The following is a 21,553-nucleotide window of genomic DNA, read 5'->3' on the forward strand; positions in this document are numbered from 1 at the left end:
AAAAAAAAAAAAAAAAGAAAGAAACTGCTCCATATTAGCATTTTTTTTTTCAATCAGATTGACCAAAGCTGAAAACTGAATTGTACACTAACTCCCGGTTCCTGTAGCTGCGTGCTAATTTTTACATTGCCTCCAGGAAACATCTTTATCACATCCAAATTTTGAATTAATAGCATTTCTCTCTGTCAACTAATATATAATCTACTCTTGTGAATGATTTATGGGCACTTGGAAAGAATTTCTAATTTCCTATCTTGGGAATACAGAATCAGATCTATATTCATTTTGTTATTTAGGAATTCTCTTTCCTTAAAGTTCAACCTTGCATTTGTCTTAGACTAAGGCAGATAAATCATGGTCCCCCTCCTACTTGGTTGTCTCTCTCCTTTTCCTGTGCTGGTGGCATTTGAATGTTGTGCACAGATGTGAATAATTGTCTTCTGAGTCCTCCTTTTACACATAAGTCTACCTTGTATGAAAGTAACTTGATGATACCTGCTTTTTTCCCTTCTTTTCTCCCTCCTGTTCTCTCTGTCCCCCTACATCTCTGTGTTCCCATTTGTTCGATGTGTCTTTGCCCTTAGACTTTTCCACAATGTTTTGTTTCAGGTGTGTGTCTTGTATGTCTCATATACCTTCTTATTTAGGCAAGGTTAGGTCTATAAAGCATGAAATAAAGTTTCATGTATATACGTTCTTAGCTAAGTATTTTCCTATACTTATGATTTTGCTTTTAAATTCATATTTAGGGGCACCTGGGTGGCTCAGTCAGTTAAGCCTCTGCCTTTGGCTCAGAGCCGCATGAGTCAGGCTCCCTGCTGGGTGGAGAACCTGCTGCTTCCTCTCCCTCTGCCTCTCCCTCCACTCATTCTCTCTCTCTCAAATAAATAAAATCTTAAAAAAATTAACTTATATTTAATAATGCTTTATTGTGCTGGTGGTTATCTTATAACTGGAACTTCATATAAATAATAATAATAATAATAAAATAACACTAACCATATATATAATATATATAAATATAAAATAATATATATAATATATTTATTATATATATATAATATTAACTATATATGTGTGTGTGTGTGTGTATATATATATATTTTTTTTTTACCATGCAAAATAAAAATTCCTCTTCTTCTGTCATTAAATTTTCTTCTCCACCATGTCATTTTGGTTGATATTATGTCATTGTTTTCTCTTGTACCATGAAAGATGCCTATGCTTATATTCTACATTTGTGAATCCTGAACAAATAGCCTCTGATTTTGACATTCATCAATTTATTCTTTCTCTCTGATTCATTTCCGCTAACCTTCCAATTTTTGTTTGTCATATCACTTCTACATTTCAGGGAACATAACCTTTCCAGTCTGTCTTGTCATCTGAATTTCCATTTTTTGTTTTAGTCTTACTTTTACCAGAACACATGTTCATTGCTTATCATTATCCTTACCCTGTAATTTACCGGTCATCCTTGGGTGGGCTAAAATTTGTCTTCTAGTAATTTCCTTAAGATGATCATATGAGATAATGTAACCTGGGTTCTTACGTACTTAGAAATCTTTGCAGCATTTATATTTGAAAGGCAGCTTGGCTAGATATGAGATCCTTGACTTAGATTTTCCTCAAGTATTTTGTAGAAATAACTCCATTATCGTTGGCCTTGAATGTGATTATGGAACAATCTGAGGCCATTCTGATATTTTCCTGCTTTTATCTGACCTGGTAATTTTGCCAAGTTGCTAGTGACTTGAAAATTCAATAAATTTAGTTGGATACATTTCATCGTAGACCATTCTAGAATAATTGTCCATGGCACAAGATAAGACCTTTCAATGTGTAGATTTCAGTTTTCTTGCCTGGAAACTTTTGATGGGTTCCAGCATTACCAATTTATTATCTTCCAGCACTGGATTTTCTTCTTCAAGGACTCTAATTGCATGGATTTCTTTTCCCCGTATTTTTTATCCATAACATTTCCCTAATTAAAAAAAAAATACCTTTTTCTTTATTTCTGTTTCTTTCAGTTGTGTTTCTTATGTCAATTTTTTATGTCCCGTACCACGTTTTGTGCGGTATCAATTTGACCTGCGCATCTTCTAACTGTATCTCGTTTGATGGCTCCTCTTTCCCTTCTGTTTCTTTCTAGGTTCTCCCAGGTCCCATTTCCTATCTTCTTATTGTCTTGCCACCTCATCACCCAATTGTAACAATTCTGCTATAGGGTGTTTTTTAATATGCGGAATTGCCTTATTAACTATTTTTCCATCGATGGCAAATGATACATTCACTATTTTCATCTGCCTCGTGTGACCATCTTTTTGGGCACGTGTTTTTCATTGGTTGGTGATGGTGGGACTCAACCACCTTTATTCCTTGGACAGATGTGCTGGATTTTGCTCTTGTTGTTATTCGTTCTGAATGAATTGGGTTTTCCTGCCCAGTCGTTTGCCAGGGGGTCCCGTTGGGAGTGAGGACCAGGTGACCTTAATGGCCACAAGGACTGAGCACTTCCGCTAGATACATGTGCTCCTCACGTAACCTTCCTCTTCTCTTTCCCTGGTGAAAGGGTCTGGGTGCAAGAGTGGTTTCTGACACCACCCACCTTAACACGCGGCTTGGCACCCACTTAACACATCCTGTCCTGTATCTTGTACCCTCAGGTCGTGCCCCTAGACTTTCAGAGGTGCGGTTTTGATGGTGCCTTCTACACCTGCGGGGGAGGGACTTTGCTACTGACGTCTCTCATCCACGTTCTTGTGTGCCGCCTTCTTGACCTTGACTGTTTTTAGCAGCCGTTTCAAGTACGTTCAGGCATTTGTCAAAACTGGAATGGACATTTTTCCTTCTCTTGTTGATGTGGGACTGGTGTTCAGGAGTCGAGTAGGAAAGGGTGAGACCCACAAGCCACGTATTCCAACTTCTCATTCCGTGTCACTTCTCCCAAGTAACCTGACTCAGCCAGGTACGTACAGAGTGACTGGATGTTCCCTGAGATCTGTGGTCGTGACTGCAAGGGCTCCAGAGCTGGGTTTACTCACTTGCAAGCCTGCCACGACTCTGTCATTACAAAGATGTGGGTGGGTGGATGGGGGTTCCATAGGACACGTACATCATAGCCCCAGGCACGCATGGAATTCTGACCCAATGTGATGGCCAGGCAGTAACTCAGATGGAATTTTTTTTTTTTTTTAAGATTTTTATTTATTTATCTGACAGAGAGATCACAAGTAGGCAGAGAGGCAGGCAGAGAGAGAGGAGGAAGCAGGCTCCCTGCTGAACAGAGAGCCCGATACGGGGCTCGATCCCAGGACCCTGAGATCATGACCTGAGCCGAAGGGAGCTGAAGGATGATGCTTAACTGACGGAGCTCCCCAGGTGCCCAGGTCCAGTACTTTTAAGTAGAAAAGATAAAGTTCATGAACACATAGACAAACTCTTTTCAAACCCCTCCCATCCCCCAAATAAGCTCTGTATTCGTTGTTTTTTAGCTTTACAAGTGATCCAAGCATCTTTTTTTTTTTTCCTGTAAATTGGGTTAATCTGGGAGAAGAGATGTCACTTGTGGGATATGCAGGTGTATATAGGATATGGTGCTTCCTCTTCCTAGCCTTCTACTTGCACCGGACACAATAAAAAACAAGGACTAAAAAGCCTCAGAAAAACCGCCAAGCTGAGCAGCGCGTGAGCTAACTTTCTAGCGTTTCTGGATCGCGTTGGAGTTAGCTCATGTTTAGCTTTAAAATGCGATTCACCAAATTGATGGTCATTGTAATCCTCTCAGGCAGAAAAATGAATAAAAACAAAGATGTCAATCCGCCTCCCCCTTCTTTTTTTGCTTAGTCACAGTTTCCCTAACAAGTAGTTCGCATTCACTACGTGGACGGCCTTTGCCGAGCAGAGATGTAGGGTGAGGCCTTACCGTCCGGTGGGAAGGACCGATGGTCCACACTGGGGCCAGCACTCTGAAGGGGAGGCCTGGGCAGGGGCGGCCTTGCAGGCTGTTGCAACAGGGACCAGAGAGCTGGTTCTGCCTCCGGGTCCGCATCTTTGCCCGCCCCCTCGTCTTGTCTCCACGGCTGCACATGTGCTGTGGCTTTCCCACTCCCTCTTCATGGGCTTTGCCACCTTCACTTCTCCGTCTACACTGCATTCAGCCTTTTTAAAAACCTCACACCTAATGGGTCCCCTTCCCGTTTCCCTCTCTCCCTTCTAAAACCCTTTTGCGGAATTCCCTGGTTCTTTGACGAAATCCGCTGTCACGCGGGTGTAGAAAATCCTTGCAAGATCTGGCCCCAGCTGACGCGCCACCCCATCTCCTAAGCCACGCGGTCCTGGCCACCCCGGAGCTGTGCCCCCGTGCTCCCACCTCCAGCCTTCCCTTGCTGCCTCTCTGCCTAGAGCCAACTTCCTTCAGATCCCTGACATTCTGGGGGACTCTTTTCCTTACTTCATCCGCTCTCTGCTCTGACACGTCTCCCACAAACACCTTGCCCAGCTACCCTGTCTGAGATAGCAACCCCACCCACGGAAGCTGTACTTCCTCATACAGGTGCCCCCCCCACCCGCCAGAACATAGGATGCTTCAGGACAGGATCTTTCTCTCTTCGGTTCATTCATGGACCGCAAGCCCAGTCACGTGGCTTGCCCCTCTGGGCGGCCTCCGTGATGAAGCGAATAATGGATATGTGGGTCTAGAACTCAGGGTGGATGGGGTGAGGGGCAGAGCCCAGGGCTGGGCTGAGAAGTCACGGTGAAGGAGACCGAGGAGACTGTGGAGAAAGCCAGGAGTGGTACTAGAAGCAAAAGGAGGAAAGGAGGAGGGACCCGTCACTGGTACCAAACACAGCCAAGAAGTGAAGGATAACGATGGAGAATGTCCCGTTGGGTTTGAGGAGGGGCTGTCGTGGGCGTTCTAGGTAACGGCCATGTCCAGTGTGTGTTAGAGAAGCTGGATAGCAGGAGTGGGAAGTGAGTGGTTGAGGAAGAGACATGGAGACTTCTTTTCTTTCTTTCTTAAAAAGATTTTATTTATTTATGAAAGAGAGAGAGAGAGCGAGCGAGCATGTAAGCAGGGGAGGGGGGAGGGGCAGAGGGAGAGGGACAAGCAGACTCTTTGATGGAGTCTGACTCAGAACTCGATCTCACAACTCTGAGATCATGACCTCAGCTGAAACCAAGACTCAGACACCAACTGAGCCACCCAGGTGGCTGGCCACAGGGAGAATTTCAACGGCCACTTTTCGCATATCTTGTAAGGCCATAATCTATAGTCAACTGAGATTTTCGATTGAAGACACACAGCGTCCCAACTAAGTAGGGGAAGTTGTAGTCATGAATGAGTGACCTGTGTCCTTCCCATGGGCTCTGCCTAGGAAGGTGTCAGAGGGCAGTGATTGGGGCTGGGGGACAGTGGCCACGCAAGGGACCTCCAACCAGCGTGTCTCCTTCGTGAGTTTCGCACGCCTTCTAAATCAGGACGCCAGCCAGCCATCCTGTTGAAATGGCCAGACAAGATGTTGCTCCTTGGAAGGGCTTGGTCGCGTGTAAGGACGTCGTGAAAATGTGTACGCAGGAGCCCGACCCTGGAGCCGCTTCCTTCGCCCTCGAGTGCTGACGGGATTACTTCCTTGCAGATTCTTGAACAACGTCGGCTTCTTCTTCCCTCTGATAATGATGCTGACGTGGATGGTGTCTGTGAGCAGCATGGTCCGAAAGCTGGTTTACGAGCGAGAGATCCAGATAGAAGAGGTAATCGGCCGAGTGCCTGCCCGGGGGACCAGCAGGGGCGACGGGGGCTTTGGAGCCGAATCCTGTCCCATGATTGACCCCCAGGCTCTGTTTCGCCTGCCCTCCCCTGTGCTGGGACCCCTGTGCATGGCCGGGAGGGGGCCCCCGGAGGATCATTTCACATCGGAGCCCTGCCAGGCTAACAGGTGTTTTCTGCGGGGATGGAAGGAAGCCCAAGGACAGGCAGGTCGGGTTCAAAGAAAGGAGCCAGTGTTGCCCATTCAGCAAGTTTTAAACAACCCGGAAAGACGTAAGGGTGGACTCCCCACCTTGATTTAGGGTTATGTCCCTTCGAGGCAGCCTTGATGTTCTCGCTTTACTACTGTTAAAACTTGAAACTGTCACATCTGTGGTTAGGGAGGAACATTCCTGAAAGTACCCGATGGAGGCTGGCCTTTGTGGGGGATGGGTGCATGCACCCCCTCGCCTCCGTTATTAAGGTGAAGAAACAGCGGGGTCCAGGGCTCGGTTCGCATTCGGTCTGACCGGGACCGGCACTGCTGTTTCCCACGTTGTTCACCTACTCAGAACGGAATTTTCCTGCATTTCTGTGTTTCCTCCTCATCCACCCAGCAAGGACCCTGGGCATGGGGACTGGAGACTGGGGGGTCAGTCCCGTTGAGTTGGTCTCCTTTTACCAGGGACCAGCTCCACCACCCTCCAAGATACCCCGAAGTTACAGATGGAAAATGAGAAGCTTCATGGAGGCATTCATCTCATTATTACTTCAGGCTGAGTTGTTTTTGCAAAATGCATTCTAACAGTCATGCAAGAGACCCCCCCCCCCCGAACAGCTTAGGGTCCAGTATCCCTCCCTCTTTTCATGGTTCTGTTTGTCTTCCTTAAACCAAACCAACACCACTGAAATGAAGAGGGGGAAAAAAAAAGACAGAAAACAACCAAAAACAAAACAAAACAAAAAAACCCGAAAAAACAAAAAAGGAAAAAGAAAGCTGGCGAAGTCCGAGTGGATAAGGGAGCACAAGGCATGATGGCCATCGCTTGAGCCTGGGGGCTGGGGGCCGGGGGCCGTGACCTCCCCAGGGAGCGTTCCCTACAAGGGGTGCTGGGTTCTGGGTTCTGCACGGGGCTGATGGCCAGGCTGGCCCCAGCGTGGAAATTTCTAGTGCCACCTGCCTCCCGTGACAAGATCTGTTCTTTCTCAAGGATCCCGGTGATAACCCTGTGTTTCCTTCTTTTGACAGTACATGAGAATGATGGGCGTGCATCCCACCGTCTTCTTCCTGGCCTGGTTTCTGGAGAACATGGCCGTGTTGGCCTTAAGCAGCGTCGCCCTGGCCGTCATTCTCAAAGCAAGCGGCATCTTCGCGCACAGCAACGCCTGTATCATTTTCCTCTTTCTCCTGGATTTCGGGGTGTCGGTCGTCATGCTGAGTTACTTCCTCAGTGTGTTTTTCAGCCGAGCGAACACAGCTGCCCTCTGTACCAGCCTGGTGTATATGATCAGCTTTCTGCCCTACATAGTGCTGTTGGTTCTCCATAACCAACTCAGTGTTGTCCTGCAGACGTTTCTGGTAAGTTTCTTCTTCTTTTTTTAATTGCTGCATCTACCTGACAAATCAGTCATGACCTCACTCCACCGGTCTGTCATTTCTAGATCTGGGTGGGCTCCCCATTACCTCCTCCTCCTTATTCGGCCCCCGGAGGCCGACTGTGCTGCCTCCATGCACTGGCCGCCTCCGTGCACTGGCCGCCTCGTGCACTGGCCACCTCGTGCACTGGCCGCCTCTGTGCTCTGGCCGCCTCCGTGCACTGGCTGCCTCATGCTCTGGCCGCCTCAGTGCTCTGGCCGCCTCAGTGCTCTGGCCGCCTCGTGCTCTGGCCGCCTCAGTGCTCTGGCCGCCTCCATGCACTGGCCACCTCGTGCACTGGCCGTCTGCGTGCGCTGGCCACCTCCGTGCGCTGGCCACCTCCGTGCACAGGCATTGCAGCATTTTTCCTGGAAGGCAGCCCGTGAGGAATTGGCACTTCCTGCATAGCAGGGTCTCTCCTCTGGGGGCGTTTTGGAAATCGGCCACGCCCCAAAGGCAGCGTAGGACCTCTGTGTCTGTCTGTTTCACGGATGGAAAGACATAGATTTCCGAAGCTATTTTAGCAGCAAAAAATAAGTGTGTTTCTTGAAACGTCAGGAATGACATCACACTGAGGGGAATGATCCTCTGTTAGCGACGTCAGAATCATTCACCATTTGGAGTGCGCCCGCCCGAGTGAGTAGGGTGATTCTGTTGGGTGTGCGACACAAAGTACACAGAAGAGACACACCCATTCCTTCTTGGGTGAGAAGTGCTTGGTAGGCGCAGGGAGCTCCGTCCATGGCAAAGGGACGCATGCATGGCCGTGAGGACGGTCTGCGGCAGAGAGCCAGCCCCAGACCTCTCCTACCCCCACAGGTCACACCAGGTTCCCCAACTGCAGTCTGATGGGAGGCATGACTGGAGCCACTGAGGGAGAATTTGGGAGGCGCCCGGGAAGGCTAGGCTCTCAGGGCTCCTACAGGACCCTTGAAGGCCATGGGAGGTCGCCTGTCCCACACAGCACAATGACAGCTCTTGGGCCCTTGCTTGTAGGGACAGCGTCACTTTCTCTGCTCCCTTGAAAACTCGGGGAGAATACCTCTGTGACAGCCCCGTTATTTTTTTCCAGCATCCGTGAACCTCCACTGTTCCTACTGGCCATGGACACACAGCCCGATGAAGAAATGCCACCTTTATGTGTTTATTTATTTAAGATTTTATTTATTTATTTATTTACTTACTTACCCTAGAGCGAGTTAGCGAGAGACGGAGAGGGAGCATGAGAGCACAAGTAGGGAGGGGCAGCAGGCAGAGGGAGAAGCAGACTTCTTGCTGAGCAGGGAGCCCGATGTGGGACTCGATCCCAGGACCCCGGGATCATGACCTGAGCCGAAGGCAGACGCTTCACTGACAGCCACACAGGTGTCCCGAAATGCCACCTTTAATCAGAATTTATCCATTGATAGGTGTTCACCGGTTCTAATTAGCTGAACCAATAATTTTGGGTTAGTGTTTGTTAGCTGTTTCCAGAATCGTGGAAATGACTGGGACCCTTTACACAACGCTGCTCCCCCCTACTCCTTATATGTACTCCTTACATGGTCCGAATTTCAAATACCCTGGTGCGCCTTTACTTCAATGCATCTGTTTAAAGTTCCAGCGTACAATGTTTGAGTTCCTTCCCCCATGTTCAAACGTTTCCTTGCCAAAAAAAACCACAACAAAACAAAAAACAAAAAAAGGGGAAAAAAAGGAAAAAAAAAACCCTAACTCTGGTGCATGATGTTTTTAAGTGTGAAATACGTGTTCAGCAGGCTCTTCCGTGGACGTAGGACCTGCCCAGTGGAGACAAAGTAGCGCTTTCCTCCAGGGCGCTCTCTCTCTAGCACAGAATCGCGGGGACGTTCTGTAGGTCTGCCTGCGGCACGCTCCAGGCCATCCACTTAATAATGAAAAACAAGAAATCGCTGCGTTCTGTTCTCCACTGTTTCCCGTTCCGTGTTTCTGTACGCGGTGCTCGGGTCTCTGGCACTTTAGGCACCTCAGGGAAGAGAGAGAATTCCCTTCCCCATTAAAAACTAGCTTGTTACCAGCCTACCAGACTGGGCTGACTTTGGCTCAGTCTCCCAGGGTCCAATGTCGAAATCACTGCCTGGAGTGATCCTTTGCCGTCGCTGGGGGGCAGGGGTGCGGGTGCGGCTTCTGTGTTTGCGTGTGGCGCCGTGGGTTTTCTGGGGTCTCAGGGCAGCGCTAACGTGCTGTTTCTCTCTCTGTTCCCCATGGGCAGTGCCTGCTCTCCACCACGGCCTTTGGACAAGGAGTGTTTTTCGTCACCTTCCTAGAAGGACAAGAAGCAGGTAAGGAAGGGGAGAAGCCTTCGTCAGAAGAGACCGGTGATTCAGGCTTCTAGGCGTTTCCAGGTGTCCTGTTAGAAGGGCCGGAGGACAAGGTCTTGATTCCAAAGCGGACCGTCTGGAACTCGGTGCTGGGGTTGCCTCAGGGGGTGTGATTACCCCCCACAGCCCAGTGGCCCCGATAGATGCGTTTTGGTGAGACAACAAACGAGGTAGAAGTAAAACAACACTAAAATAAGACAACAACAACAAAATGTTGATCCTCGAAAGGGGCGAAAGCCAGTCCACCTGGTTTCCTTGAAATCACAGGAGATTGGGCAGCCTCCCAGCTCTGAGGAGCTGTGATCCGAGGGAGGACCTGCCTTTGTCTCGGCTGCGTTCGGCTTTGCTCGGAGCTTCCAGAACGCACGGACTTACTCACCCAGACCTGCCCCGAGAGACGCTGTGAGGCTCTGAGTCTGCCTTTCCCTTCCTTCCAGGGGTCCAGTGGAGTAACATGTACCAGCCTCCGGAACCGTCGGGCATGACATTTGGCTGGGTTTGCTGGATGATGGCCTTCGATTCAGGCCTTTACTTCTTATGTGGCTGGTACTTGAACAACTTGATTCCCGGTAAGAATTCTGTGTGATCAGAGATGCCCTAAACAAGCTAAAAAAAGGGTTTAATTCATGAGTTTACATCTAATCATCTGATCTAATGGAATTTAAATCTAATATGCACGGATATTAGAATGATAATTATCTAAATTTAAATGAGAGCTCAGAGGGGGCTTCGTAGGATGTGTTTGAGAGGGAGCTGTGAAGGCTCGAGGAACAGGCGGGCTGCCCAGGTCCTGAAGGAAACAGTAGAGGCCACGTGAGGATAGGACACAAGTGCCCGGAGGCTGACGGAGCGCCCCCTCTCACCCCGGGCCACCAAGCGGCTGCCTGGGTGGGCTTCTGTCAATGGACAGGAAAGACCCAGGATCGGGGTTCTCTGGATCGGGGATGTGGGGAGTGAGGGTGGGAGAGTCTGGGGGCACGTGTGTCCTTGGCCCCACGGGGACCAGGTTGGGCAGGAGTCAGAGACGGTGTGGAGCAGGAGCGGAGGGACCCTGCTCTCTGCCAGGGCAGGGTGGGCAGAACCTGGTGGGAAACCAGGCTGAGGATGAGGGGCTGTGCTGGGGGCTGGGGTCAGGTGTCGCCTCCAAACCCAGAGTGTCAGTGGTGTCAAGTGTGAGATTTCTTCTGTGGAACGGCAGGTGCATCCTGGAGGCCGTGGGAAGCCAGGCCACCAGCAGTAATGGTTTTCCCTGCCGTGTTCGTGGGGAAGGAGGTACCCAGACCACACGCCTGGCTCAGGACGAAAAGAGCAGAAACAGCTTTTAAAGCCTTTTTATTTTATGTTTTTAGCAGTGGTACTTTGATGACAGCCTATGCCCTTGCTGAAATGACTTGTGATTTTGTCTCTGTAATTTCCAAAGCACCTGGATATTTGAAGTGACATCTAATCTTTTAAAGTTAAGAACGATGAGAGACAGAGACAGAGACACACAGAGACACACAGAGAGAGATTCTAATCATACACACGTGGGCTACAAAGACAACCCGTCCATTCCGTTTCCAAAAACGTATTTCAGACTTGGAGCGCCCATGCATCATCGAAGGATGAGTAAAAATCCAAATGAACGGTGCCACTGACAGGATTACTTTACAGAAAAGCAGGAACACAGGGTCTCCAAGAATGAGAGCAAGTGCATAAACCTGCAATGGGGTTTACTTTCAAATTTTACATTGCATGGTCTGGGGGCTTGGGATAAAATTAAAGAAAAACTGGATTCTAGGAAATAAGAAGTTAAAAAAAAGTTAACTGAGGAATACCGAGGTGAAGTAAAACGGAAGGAGAAGCAGTGGGTGTTAAAAGGTGGCTAGCCGGCACGAGGGAGGGAAGTTAGAAAGTGCACGTGTGATGTTGATGTTAAAATGTTTGAGGAAGGGGGTCATGAGGCAAGTCAAGGCTGGGACGGGAGGGTGGCAGGGAGTCCCCAGCATTGGGAGAGACGCAGACAGGTGGCTGGAAGGAGACAGGCAGACGGCAGGTCTCATAGACCGATGCTCTCCCCGTTGAGGGGACCCACGGACTGACTGAAACAGAGTAGAAACGCAACAGTCATTAACCAAGGAGAGGAAATCCGAGCTTGGCAGAGTCAGGGCTCGCCACATTGAACACAACATTCATGAGCAGGGACCTACAGCTACATATAAAATGGCGATGTGTTCAAGTATCATATGGTTTCACTTATTTGTGGAGCATAACAAATAATATGGAGGACAAGGGGAGATGGAGAGGAGAAGGGAGTTGAGGGAAATTGGAAGGGGAGGTGAACCATGAGAGACTATGGACTCTGAAAAACAACCTGAGGGTTTTGAAGGGGCGGGGGGTGGGAGGTTGGGGGAGCCAGGTGGTGGGTATTAGGGAGGGCACGGATTGCATGGAGCACTGGGTGTGGTGAAAAAACAATGAATTCTGTTACGCTGAAAAAAAAAAATGGTCATGTGTTGGAGCCCACAGAGAAGCGTGAACACCAGCAAAGGCAGGTCACCCTTGGCGGTGCAGATACCCGTAGGAAATTTGGGGAGGAATCCAGAAAGATCTGAGTTCTCCCCTCCTCCTTCAGGACGGGGGCCACGAGGATCCTGGTGGGAACGTTGTCCATATTAAAGTAAGGCATTTCCAGCAAGCGAACCCCCATTCCTGCTCACTTCTGCAGGTGTGGTTGGCTCCAGGATGGAGACAGCAGGGTGGGGGTGGGGGAACGGAGGCAGAGATCCCATGAAGGAGGGTGGCCGTGCAGGTTCTGCAAGAAGGGCTTTGGGTGTGATGATGGCGATGGCGACGCTGGGAGGCGGGGAGGCTCTCTCTTGGCTGTGGCGTTGGGGCTAGGGAAGTTGAGGTGGGAGGAGATTGGGGACCAGAGAGGGAGGACAGGGGATCATGTCTCAGCTGGGGTGCCCCGTGCCGTGCTCAGCGTCCCCTGCAGGTGCTTGGCACTGGCGGGAATTAGATGTTGAGGTGAAAGCCGCAGCCACCGGGGAAGGGAGCAAAACACAACAAGAGATGTCACACCGAGAAGACAGGCCGCCATTGTTGGTAGGTCATAGGCAAGAATCAGCTGAAGGAAGGCAGAACTGATGGGACGACTGATCGCAAACACACAGACATGAAAACCGCTAGCTTTGCTGTGTGTCTGGCAGGATATCATTCTCAAGAGCAGTAAGACATCTCGGCGTGAATCTAATGTAAAAGAGAGTATATATCAAATAAGACATTTTAAAAAATTGGCGATGGGGCGCCTGGGTGGTTCAGTCGGTTAAACATCCGACTCTTGATTTCGGCTCTAGTCGTGATCTCAGGGTCGTGAGATCGAGCCCTGTATGGGGTCCTCACTGGGAGTAGAATCCGCTTAAGATTCTCTCTCTCTCACTCCCCCTTCCCTCCCCCAGCGCTGCCTCTTAAAAAACTGGTGAACGTAAAATAGATTTGAATAAATACAAAGAGATGCCATGTTCCTTGATGTGGATATTTACCATTTTAAGTGTGTTGATTTTTCCAAGTTAATATACAAACTCGTATAATTCATACCATCTCGTATGAAGCATTGTGTTAAGGTAATATAATGAAACCCACATTAATCATTTAAATAAAAAGTACTAAAAGGGAATTTGGTTTTAGTTCATGAAATGTTTCCAAAGGACAGTTAGAAATGCAAATTAATGACAGTGGTCCCAAACTGTTGAAACTGATGAAGGGCACTGGTGACTGATGACCCCACGGAACCTCCCTGTAAACAGTCAAGGATTAAAACAGCCAAGGGCTCACGTGACAATAGCAGAGTGGTGGAACAGACTAGAAAGTTCAGGAACACACCCACTGTAATAATTTCATTTGTGCTAAAGGTTGCACTCTTAATCAATGAGAAAGGATAGAAATTAGATTCATTCATAAATCCAATGGAAATAAATATTATTAAAAATAACAAGGAAGGGAATCTGGGTGGCTCTGTGGGTTAAAGCCTCTGCTTTCGGCTCAGGTCATGATCCCAGGGTCCTGGGATTGAGCCCCGCATCGGGCTCTCCGCTCAGCAGGGAGTCTGCTTCCTCCTCTCTCTCTCTGCCTGCCTCTCTGCCTACTTGTGATCTCTGTTGGTCAAATAAATAAATAAAGTATTAAAACAAACAAACAAACAAACAAAAAACCCCCCCCCAAGGAAACAGGAAAAGTATCTTTTAAGAAAAATCATGATTTTAAAGAGAACGAAGGCCTTTCTAACCATAATGACAGAGACATGAATAACAAAAATCGAGTTCCCATTCTAAGAATTTTAAAATATCCAAATAAATAAAATGAAAGGACACTTCACAAGCTTATAAGAACTACTTAATGAATCCATGAAAGAAGAGGTTAAAATTCTCGATTCAAATTTTAAGAAGACGTACCTAAATACATCTGCGAGGAGATCACTTGAATAAACCATCATAAAAGGAGAAGTTGGTAACTGATAAACATAAAATAGTTTTATGTTTTTTTAGAATCGCACAAACATAGAAGACAACGTTTCCTTCTCTGACTGATGGAAACTGTAATGACCTGTGGAGGAATATGGCCCGATTTTTCTGTGTAGCATTTAGTTTATGGGAAAATTAAATAATTGGTGATAATGTCAGTTGAAAAGCAGTAGAGTGTGTCAAATTTGTCCTATGTTTAAAAAGTCTTAAAATGTTAGTTCTCAGGGCGCCTGGCTGGCTCAGTCAGTGTAGGGTCTAATTCCAGATCTCGGATTGTGAGTTCGAGCCCCATGTGGGGTCTAGAGAGGACTTGAAAATAAAATCTTTAAAAAATGGTAAAAAGCACATTAAAAAATAAATAACAAAAAATTAAAATAATATTTATTCTCTTTGACTCCTAATTTTAAAGAAATATCCAGGTGAATGCAAAGTACGTTTGCACATAGACTCCTTGCACATTATCTTTGAAAGCAAAACTCTGGCAAACCTCCATTTCGATCTAAGAGATGGATTGATTATGAATCAGTTTTGCATTTGTAATACGGACCCTTGTGAACTAGTTACACATCCACGGAATTCTGATTTACAGGAACATATGTGGGTGTGGGATGTGGGAGATCATGGCAGTGGACAAAACCATCTATGAAATAAGGGATAAAATAGAATAATATTTAGTTAAATTAAAAAAATCATAATTCCAGTATAGTTAATATATAACATAATATTGGTTTCAGGTATATAACATACTGATTTAGCACATCCCTACATCACCCCGTGCTCATCACGACAGGTGCGCTCCTTCATCCCCATCACCTGTCCCCCCACTCTCCCACCCACCTCCCCTCTGGTGACCATCAGTGTGTTCTCTAGAGTTGAGTCTGTTTGTTTGTTTGGGGTTTGTCTCCTCTTTTTGTTGTTGGCTTTTTTTGTTTCTTATATTCCATATAGGATGAAACCATAGGGTAGTTGTCTTTCTCTGACTGACTTACTTCGCTTAGCCTAATACCTTCTAGTTCCATCCACGTCATCGCAAATGGCAGAATTCATCCTTTTTGATGGCTGAGTAATATTCCAGTGTATGTATAAACCGCATCTTCTTTACCCATTCATCAGTCAGTGGACACTTGGGCTCTTTCCATGATTTGACTTCTGTAAATAATGCTCCAATAAGCATAGGGGTGTGTATACCTTTTCAAACTGGTGGTTTTATGTTCTTTGGGTAAATACCAAGTAGTGGGATTACTGAATCATTTGGTATTTCTATTTTTAATTTTTTAAGGAACCTTTATACTGTTGTCCGCAATGGCTACACCAGTTTGCATTCCCACCAACAGTGCACAAGGGTTCCCCTTTCTCCACATCCTCACCAGCACCTGTTGTTTCTTGTGTTGTTGATTTTAGCCATTCTGACAGGTGTGAGGTGGTACCTCATTGTGGTTTTGATTTGCATTTCCTTGACAATGAGTGATGTTGAACAACTTTTCATGTGTCTGTTGGCTATCTGATGTCTTCTTTGGAGAAATGTCTGTTCATGTCTTCTGCCCACATTTTAATTGGATTATTTGTTTTATTGGGTGTTGAGCTTTATACGTTCTTTTTTAAAATCATTTTTTTAAAAAATGATTTTATTTATTGGAGAGAGAGAGCAAGAGAGCATGACTGGGTGGGAGGGGCAGAGGGAGAGGGAGAAGCAGATTCGCTGGTGAGCAGAGAGCCCGATGTGGGACTCAATCCCAGGACCCTGAGATCATGACCTGAGCTGAAGTCAGAGGCTTAAGTGACTGAGCCACCCAGGTGCCCTGAAAACATGTCTAAAAATAAAAAGACATGGAGTTGGCCAAAGATGACAACAGATTTGTCTTCCTTTTTTTAATCATGACATTAAATTGTCCTGTATACAGCTTACATATCCTTAAGTGACACTGTTTACATTACATTTCAATAATGTATATACTGTACAAATTACACTATTTATTTTTAACTCCCACCCAGTCTGACAATAATAACAAAAAATGAAATTGCCAGAAAATGCAGATGGGCTTTCAGATTCATAAGCGGGATTGCGATTTTGAGGAGCTCGCTGACCCAATGCGTTCTTTTTAAGACAAATATTTTGTAATGCTCCTTTACCCTCCTGAAATAGAATTCACAGATAATAAGGCCTGCTTACCTCCCTGATTCAAGAAGTTAATGTACTGTCTTCACTGTAACATAAAAGAAATAAAAAGAAAGTAATTTGTAACAATGCCCAGGCATAACGTTATTATAAGAAGGAGGGAAGTACCCAGATGCTTTTTCTTACTTCTGTGGAGTAAGTTTGGATTTAAGGGAAGGAAAAAGACCCGACCCCATTTGGTTCTGGAAGCAAGGAATATATATGACAGAGATAAATGGTATAAAAACTCTTATAAAAACTAATGTTGAGGTCATTCAGAGCAACCAGAATTATTTCTATACGATAAGACGTGTGGGAATAATTTTAATTAGAGTAGGAATAATGTGGGATGAAAGAGAGCCAAGGGAACTGGATAAAAGAATGACGTTTTTGTAAATAGTCTGGGTCTTATTTGAAAGTGTGGGGTCAGATAACTTTTCATGATAAAACATGGGTCAGGGGCACCTGTGTTACTCAGTCTGTTAAGCATCTGACTTTTGATTTTGGCGCTCGTCGTGATCTCGGGGTCACGGGATGGAGCCCCATGTCAGGCTCCACGCTCAGCACGGAATCTCCTTGTCCCTCTCTCTCTGCCCCTCCCCGCCAATCACACACTCATACACTCCCTCTCTAATAAACAAAATCTTAAAAAATGAAAAAAAAAAAACCAAAAAAAACATGGGGCAGGTAATGATGAAGCATAACCAAGGATACATCTCCTGTCTCATAATTCACCCAGTGCCTACATTTCGTCCCTAGTGTTTTGAAGGCTCTGGCGATCATATCCTTGGGCAGACGGCAGGACCGAGGGTGGATTGGGCCAGGGAACAGTAACATGATTCAGATTTCAGAGAGCCATGGGGTAGATACTTGGCGATAGCATCAGAGTAAGATTGAACACAATGGGAGTCTTAGTCCCTAGTAATCATTTCAATGTGTGATTTTTACAAAGTGGATGTTTTATTATTTTGCTATACAACTTAAAAAATACGCAGAATGATGTGAACATGACATAGCTTAAAAAAAAACCCTTTATTAATAAAATATAGTGCATGTCACAAAACTCTGATAATTTTGATAACACCTGGTTCTAAGTTTGTTAAAAGCCATCTCAGATGTTTTGTCCTGAATTTGCATGTAATGAGCCACATGAGCTGCTATGGACGTGTGGCCTTGAGTTTTCAAAAACGTCCAGTTGGCATTGCACCAATGATGTGATTTTCTGAAATTCTGATGCTTCTGTACCAGACTATAATTTTTCAGTGGTTTGCAAGGTGGTTGCTTTTCTGGAAAATTCAGCATGTATTAAAACTAGCCACGAGCTTTGGTTTCAGAGGTCCTAGGCTCGACTTGCTAGAAGGCGCTTCTCTTTAATTTTTTTTTCTTTTAAAGATTTTATTTATTTATTTATTTGAGAGAGAGAGAGAGAAAGAGAGAGAGAGAGAGAGCATGAGCGTTGGGCAGAAGCAGAGGGAGAAGCAGACTCCCCGCTGAGCAGGGAGCCCAGTGTGGACTTGACCCCAGGAACCCGGGATCATGACCTAAGCCGAAGGCAGGTGCTTAACCCACTGAGCCCCCCAGGTACCCCTAGAAGGGGCTTTACACTTGCATGGCTATGTGGGAGGAGCCTCACGAAAGGCAGGTCAAGGGCAATTTTTTGTTGGGCTGGATTGTTCTGGCCTTTGAAGGACACCCACCACCCCAGATGCCAGCACCCTAAAGGCCACCTGTGCTACCTCCCCATTTATTAACCTGCCTTTTCATCTTTTGTGTATCTGAGACTCTGACAACTTGGAGCCTCAGGGACTCTGGAGGGACTGTCCCCCAAGGGCTAGCCATTCCTAGAGACAGTAAAGGATTTGCTTGTGAGCTCCCTTTTCATCTGCAAAGCCAGCAGTCCAGAGCTACAGCCTGCCACCCCCTCTATAGGCTCTCCTGTCCCCTACCCTCATGGCCCCAGGGCCAGGGACCCAGTAACTGGGACAGCCACTGTGCCCCAGAGCCTGCTGACTCTGCTTCAGGTGCTCCTTCCCCAGAAAGTACAGTAAAGGGTCTAGCCTTCACTGCCCTCTCCCTGAGCCTCCTGACGGACCTGGTGCTTCCCTGCGTGCCCCCCCTCCCCCCCCCCTCCCACCGGTGCCCTCTCCTCCTGGGACCTGAATAGCAAACCATCCTTTCAAAGGCTGGTTTCCTGATCTCTCAGCCTCCCCATGCCTGAATAATAATAAAACCTACAATTGAAAACACCCATTCGCTGTGCCAGCCAAAAGTCCCCCCTCCCTCCCACATCTCCAGAACCCCTCTGCAAGGTCTCAGCAAGCTGAGAGTAGCTTGCGAGTCTGTGGTGGGCAGCAAGGCCTCCCCAGCCGGGGCTGGGAAGCAACAGTTTCGCTGTTGCTCTCCGCATCCTTCTGTCTGTCTTGTCCGTAGAGTAATGGGGTGGGTCCAGACCCCTGCCTCTCTCACCCTGGCGTCTGAGCCGGAGGCCTGGCCTCCTGGCCCGCCAGGTTCAAGGTCAGGTGCAGATCCCCGCGCCTGCGCAGAGCTCCCCGGCAGACATCTGGTCCTTCCAAGTCTTTTCGTTTCATAAACTCTTCTTTATGTGCTTCCAATTAAATTTGATTTCGCTCGATCTGTCTAGTTTCATTGACTTCTGCTTTTATCACTGTCAGGTTTTGGGGGGCCATGCTAATGAGTTTCCTGCCCCGTGCAAGCCAGCAGGCAGCTTCCCCGGGCGGAGAAGAGCTCCGGAGAAGCGCAGGGCCTTTGCATATATTAATGTGCCCAACTACATATGGTAATGTGAGCGGGAAGCCTGTGCTCATGGAGTGCACATAAAACACGTTTGGATTTACAAGCAACAGCAAAGAGCCGAGGACAGCGTCGGAGATGAGTGACCTCCCTGCTAGCGGATTTGGCAGCCTGCCGCCCCCCACCCCCGTCCATTTACATTAATAGATTAATTAGCAGGATTTTAAAAGTGCAAACAGATTAGAGCTGGGATGGCTTCATTAGCAAACTGGCCGTTAATATTCAATTTGTTTCTAATTTCAAAAGGCCCCTCCCGTGTCTCCCGTCCTTCCCGTCCCTGCAGCCATGACCCCAGGTCAGGTCTCCGTGGGCCTCCTGGGGATGGTTCGGGGGTCGTTGAACTCCCGTCCATGTGTCTAGGTGCCCCCTTTGCCCCTGCTCGTGCAGACTCTGATGGGCCCCCACCGAGGGCAGGTGGATCTGTCGCCCACTTGCCCATCCAGCAGGTGGCGCCCACTCACAAGGACGCTGTCAAGGACAGTGACCGAAGGTCAGGGAACAGGGTCCCTCAGCAGAAGACGGCGGCTTGATGCGGGGGCCGGAATGGCCACCAGCTCTGGTGGAAGAGTGTCCTGCTCCCTCCGTCGGCGTCTCTTCTCTTACTTCTGCAAACTCAGCATGCACGCCCCGGGCAGGGGCTCCGCCTTCCATTCCCATGCACGTCTCCCGTCTTGTTTGGATCGAGGGCGTCGGAGTATTGTCACTGCTGTGTTCAGAGAGGCTTGTACCGCGGGGCTGCTGCAGCCTGTGTCCTTCCCCCTGGGAGGGAGAGGTGGTCATAGACCCCCACACTGCGTGGTCGCAGGCCCATGTGAATGAACACAGGGGGGCTCCTGGGCAGGGTCGGAAGGGAGAGCATGTGGAGGATATAGTTATCCGTGGGCTGCTTGCCTCTTACTGGGTACGGGTAGTTAGTTGTTTGCTAGAGTCTTGGAGAACATTCTGCCTGCTTGTTGCATGATTCTGGGGCGGGTGTGATGACTCGGGCTGCATGGCTTAACCAAGAGAAGTCCAGTCTCTCCTGTCCTGGAGTCTGGAGGAGGTCCAAGATCCAGGCATGTACATGCTGGTTCCTCCGAGGTCTCCCTCCTTCTCCCCGTGTCCTGTTGATCTGTCCACACTCCCTGTTTGTGTCCTAATCTCTTCCCATAAGGGCACCAGATCGGATGAGGGCTGACCCAGCAACTTCACTGAACCTTAATTATCTCTTGAAAGCCTTTCTCCAAATACTGCCCCATTCTGAGCCCCTTGGGGTTAGGATTGCAACATGAATTTTGGGGGACTCAGCTCAACTCATACCAGAAGTGACCACTGGACCAGATACCAGCCCCGCACCCTCCTTCACTTGCCTGTTCTGCTTTGGGATCACGTCTCTGAATCTTTGGCTTAGACAGGATGAGGTCACCCACCTCCCCTTGGCGGGAGGGTCCAAGTGTCAAAACAGTCTTCACATAGGCCTTTATCTCTTCGATCACTTGGAGAATTTGGAACACGCATCGAATTTAGGCTAGAATGGATGTGTTAAAGAAAATTGAGAGGTGTTAATAATTAAATCCACTTTCATTTCAACATATAATGAGGGCAAAGTGACTATTAAGTGGGCCGGAATGAATTTGGAGAGTACGTTTGAAGAATGTCGATGTTTCATATGGAAATGTTGCATTATGTGTTCTTCTTTGTCAGTATTTTAATGGATTAATTCCTTCATGCTGTTAATCTGTGTCTAGGAACCATGCAAACATCAAAGACGGGACAAGAGAGTGACAGCTCCGTAATGGGGCAGTGGGGCTGGGCGAGCTTTCCTCTGGGGAACATTCAGCAATCGTTCAATGCTACTTTTATTCTTAATAATTTCCTGCCTGTTCACCGAACACTTGGGGGAGGCGGGCATGGGTCAGGCTGAAGACAGAGCGTGGGGACTCCCCACACGGCTAACACCCCATCCCCTGGATTGTCCCTGGGTCATATGTGGGATGTGCCTTCAACAGTTTAACATGGAATAACATTGCGTATTAATTAGCGAAGACATTCTCGTACAGAATCTTCCAAGTAGAAAACAAGAAGTCTACCGATTTTAACTGTGTCTTATTTTTTAGGAAATTTCGGCTTAAGGAAACCGTGGTATTTTCCCTTTACCGCGTCATATTGGAAGAATTTGTGGGGTTTAGTGGCAAAAACACCACAGGCGCCTGGTTCTGACCTGTCCTTCATCAACGAGCACTTTGATAATAAAGGTCTGTGAGGGGTAGCGGTATTAGATAGATGTCTTCCGTTCTGGCAGGTTTTGCTTCTGCTTTTCATCTGGGTGGAGGCTCTGTAACTGTGTACACCTTCCGTGGCTGTCGCCTGGCTGGGGCCGGT

At 47.6% G+C, this 21,553-nt stretch overlaps 1 protein-coding gene across 1 annotated transcript in view; it reads left to right on the forward strand.

The window, feature by feature from the left end:
- Positions 1-21,553, forward strand: part of ABCA13 (ATP binding cassette subfamily A member 13) — a gene marked incomplete at both ends in the record, with an annotated part of 337,321 nt that overhangs the window by 147,342 nt on the left and 168,426 nt on the right. Inside the window, 5 exons of the mRNA XM_080818179.1 lie at positions 5,640-5,754; positions 6,999-7,328; positions 9,616-9,685; positions 10,162-10,293; positions 21,289-21,426. Of these exons, the coding sequence (XP_080674305.1) occupies positions 5,640-5,754; positions 6,999-7,328; positions 9,616-9,685; positions 10,162-10,293; positions 21,289-21,426 (785 nt within the window). The remainder of the gene's footprint in view (positions 1-5,639; positions 5,755-6,998; positions 7,329-9,615; positions 9,686-10,161; positions 10,294-21,288; positions 21,427-21,553) is intronic.

The sequence above is a fragment of the Martes martes genome, assembly GCF_963455335.1.
Source record: "Martes martes genome assembly, chromosome: 11".
Lineage (NCBI taxonomy): Eukaryota > Metazoa > Chordata > Mammalia > Carnivora > Mustelidae > Martes > Martes martes.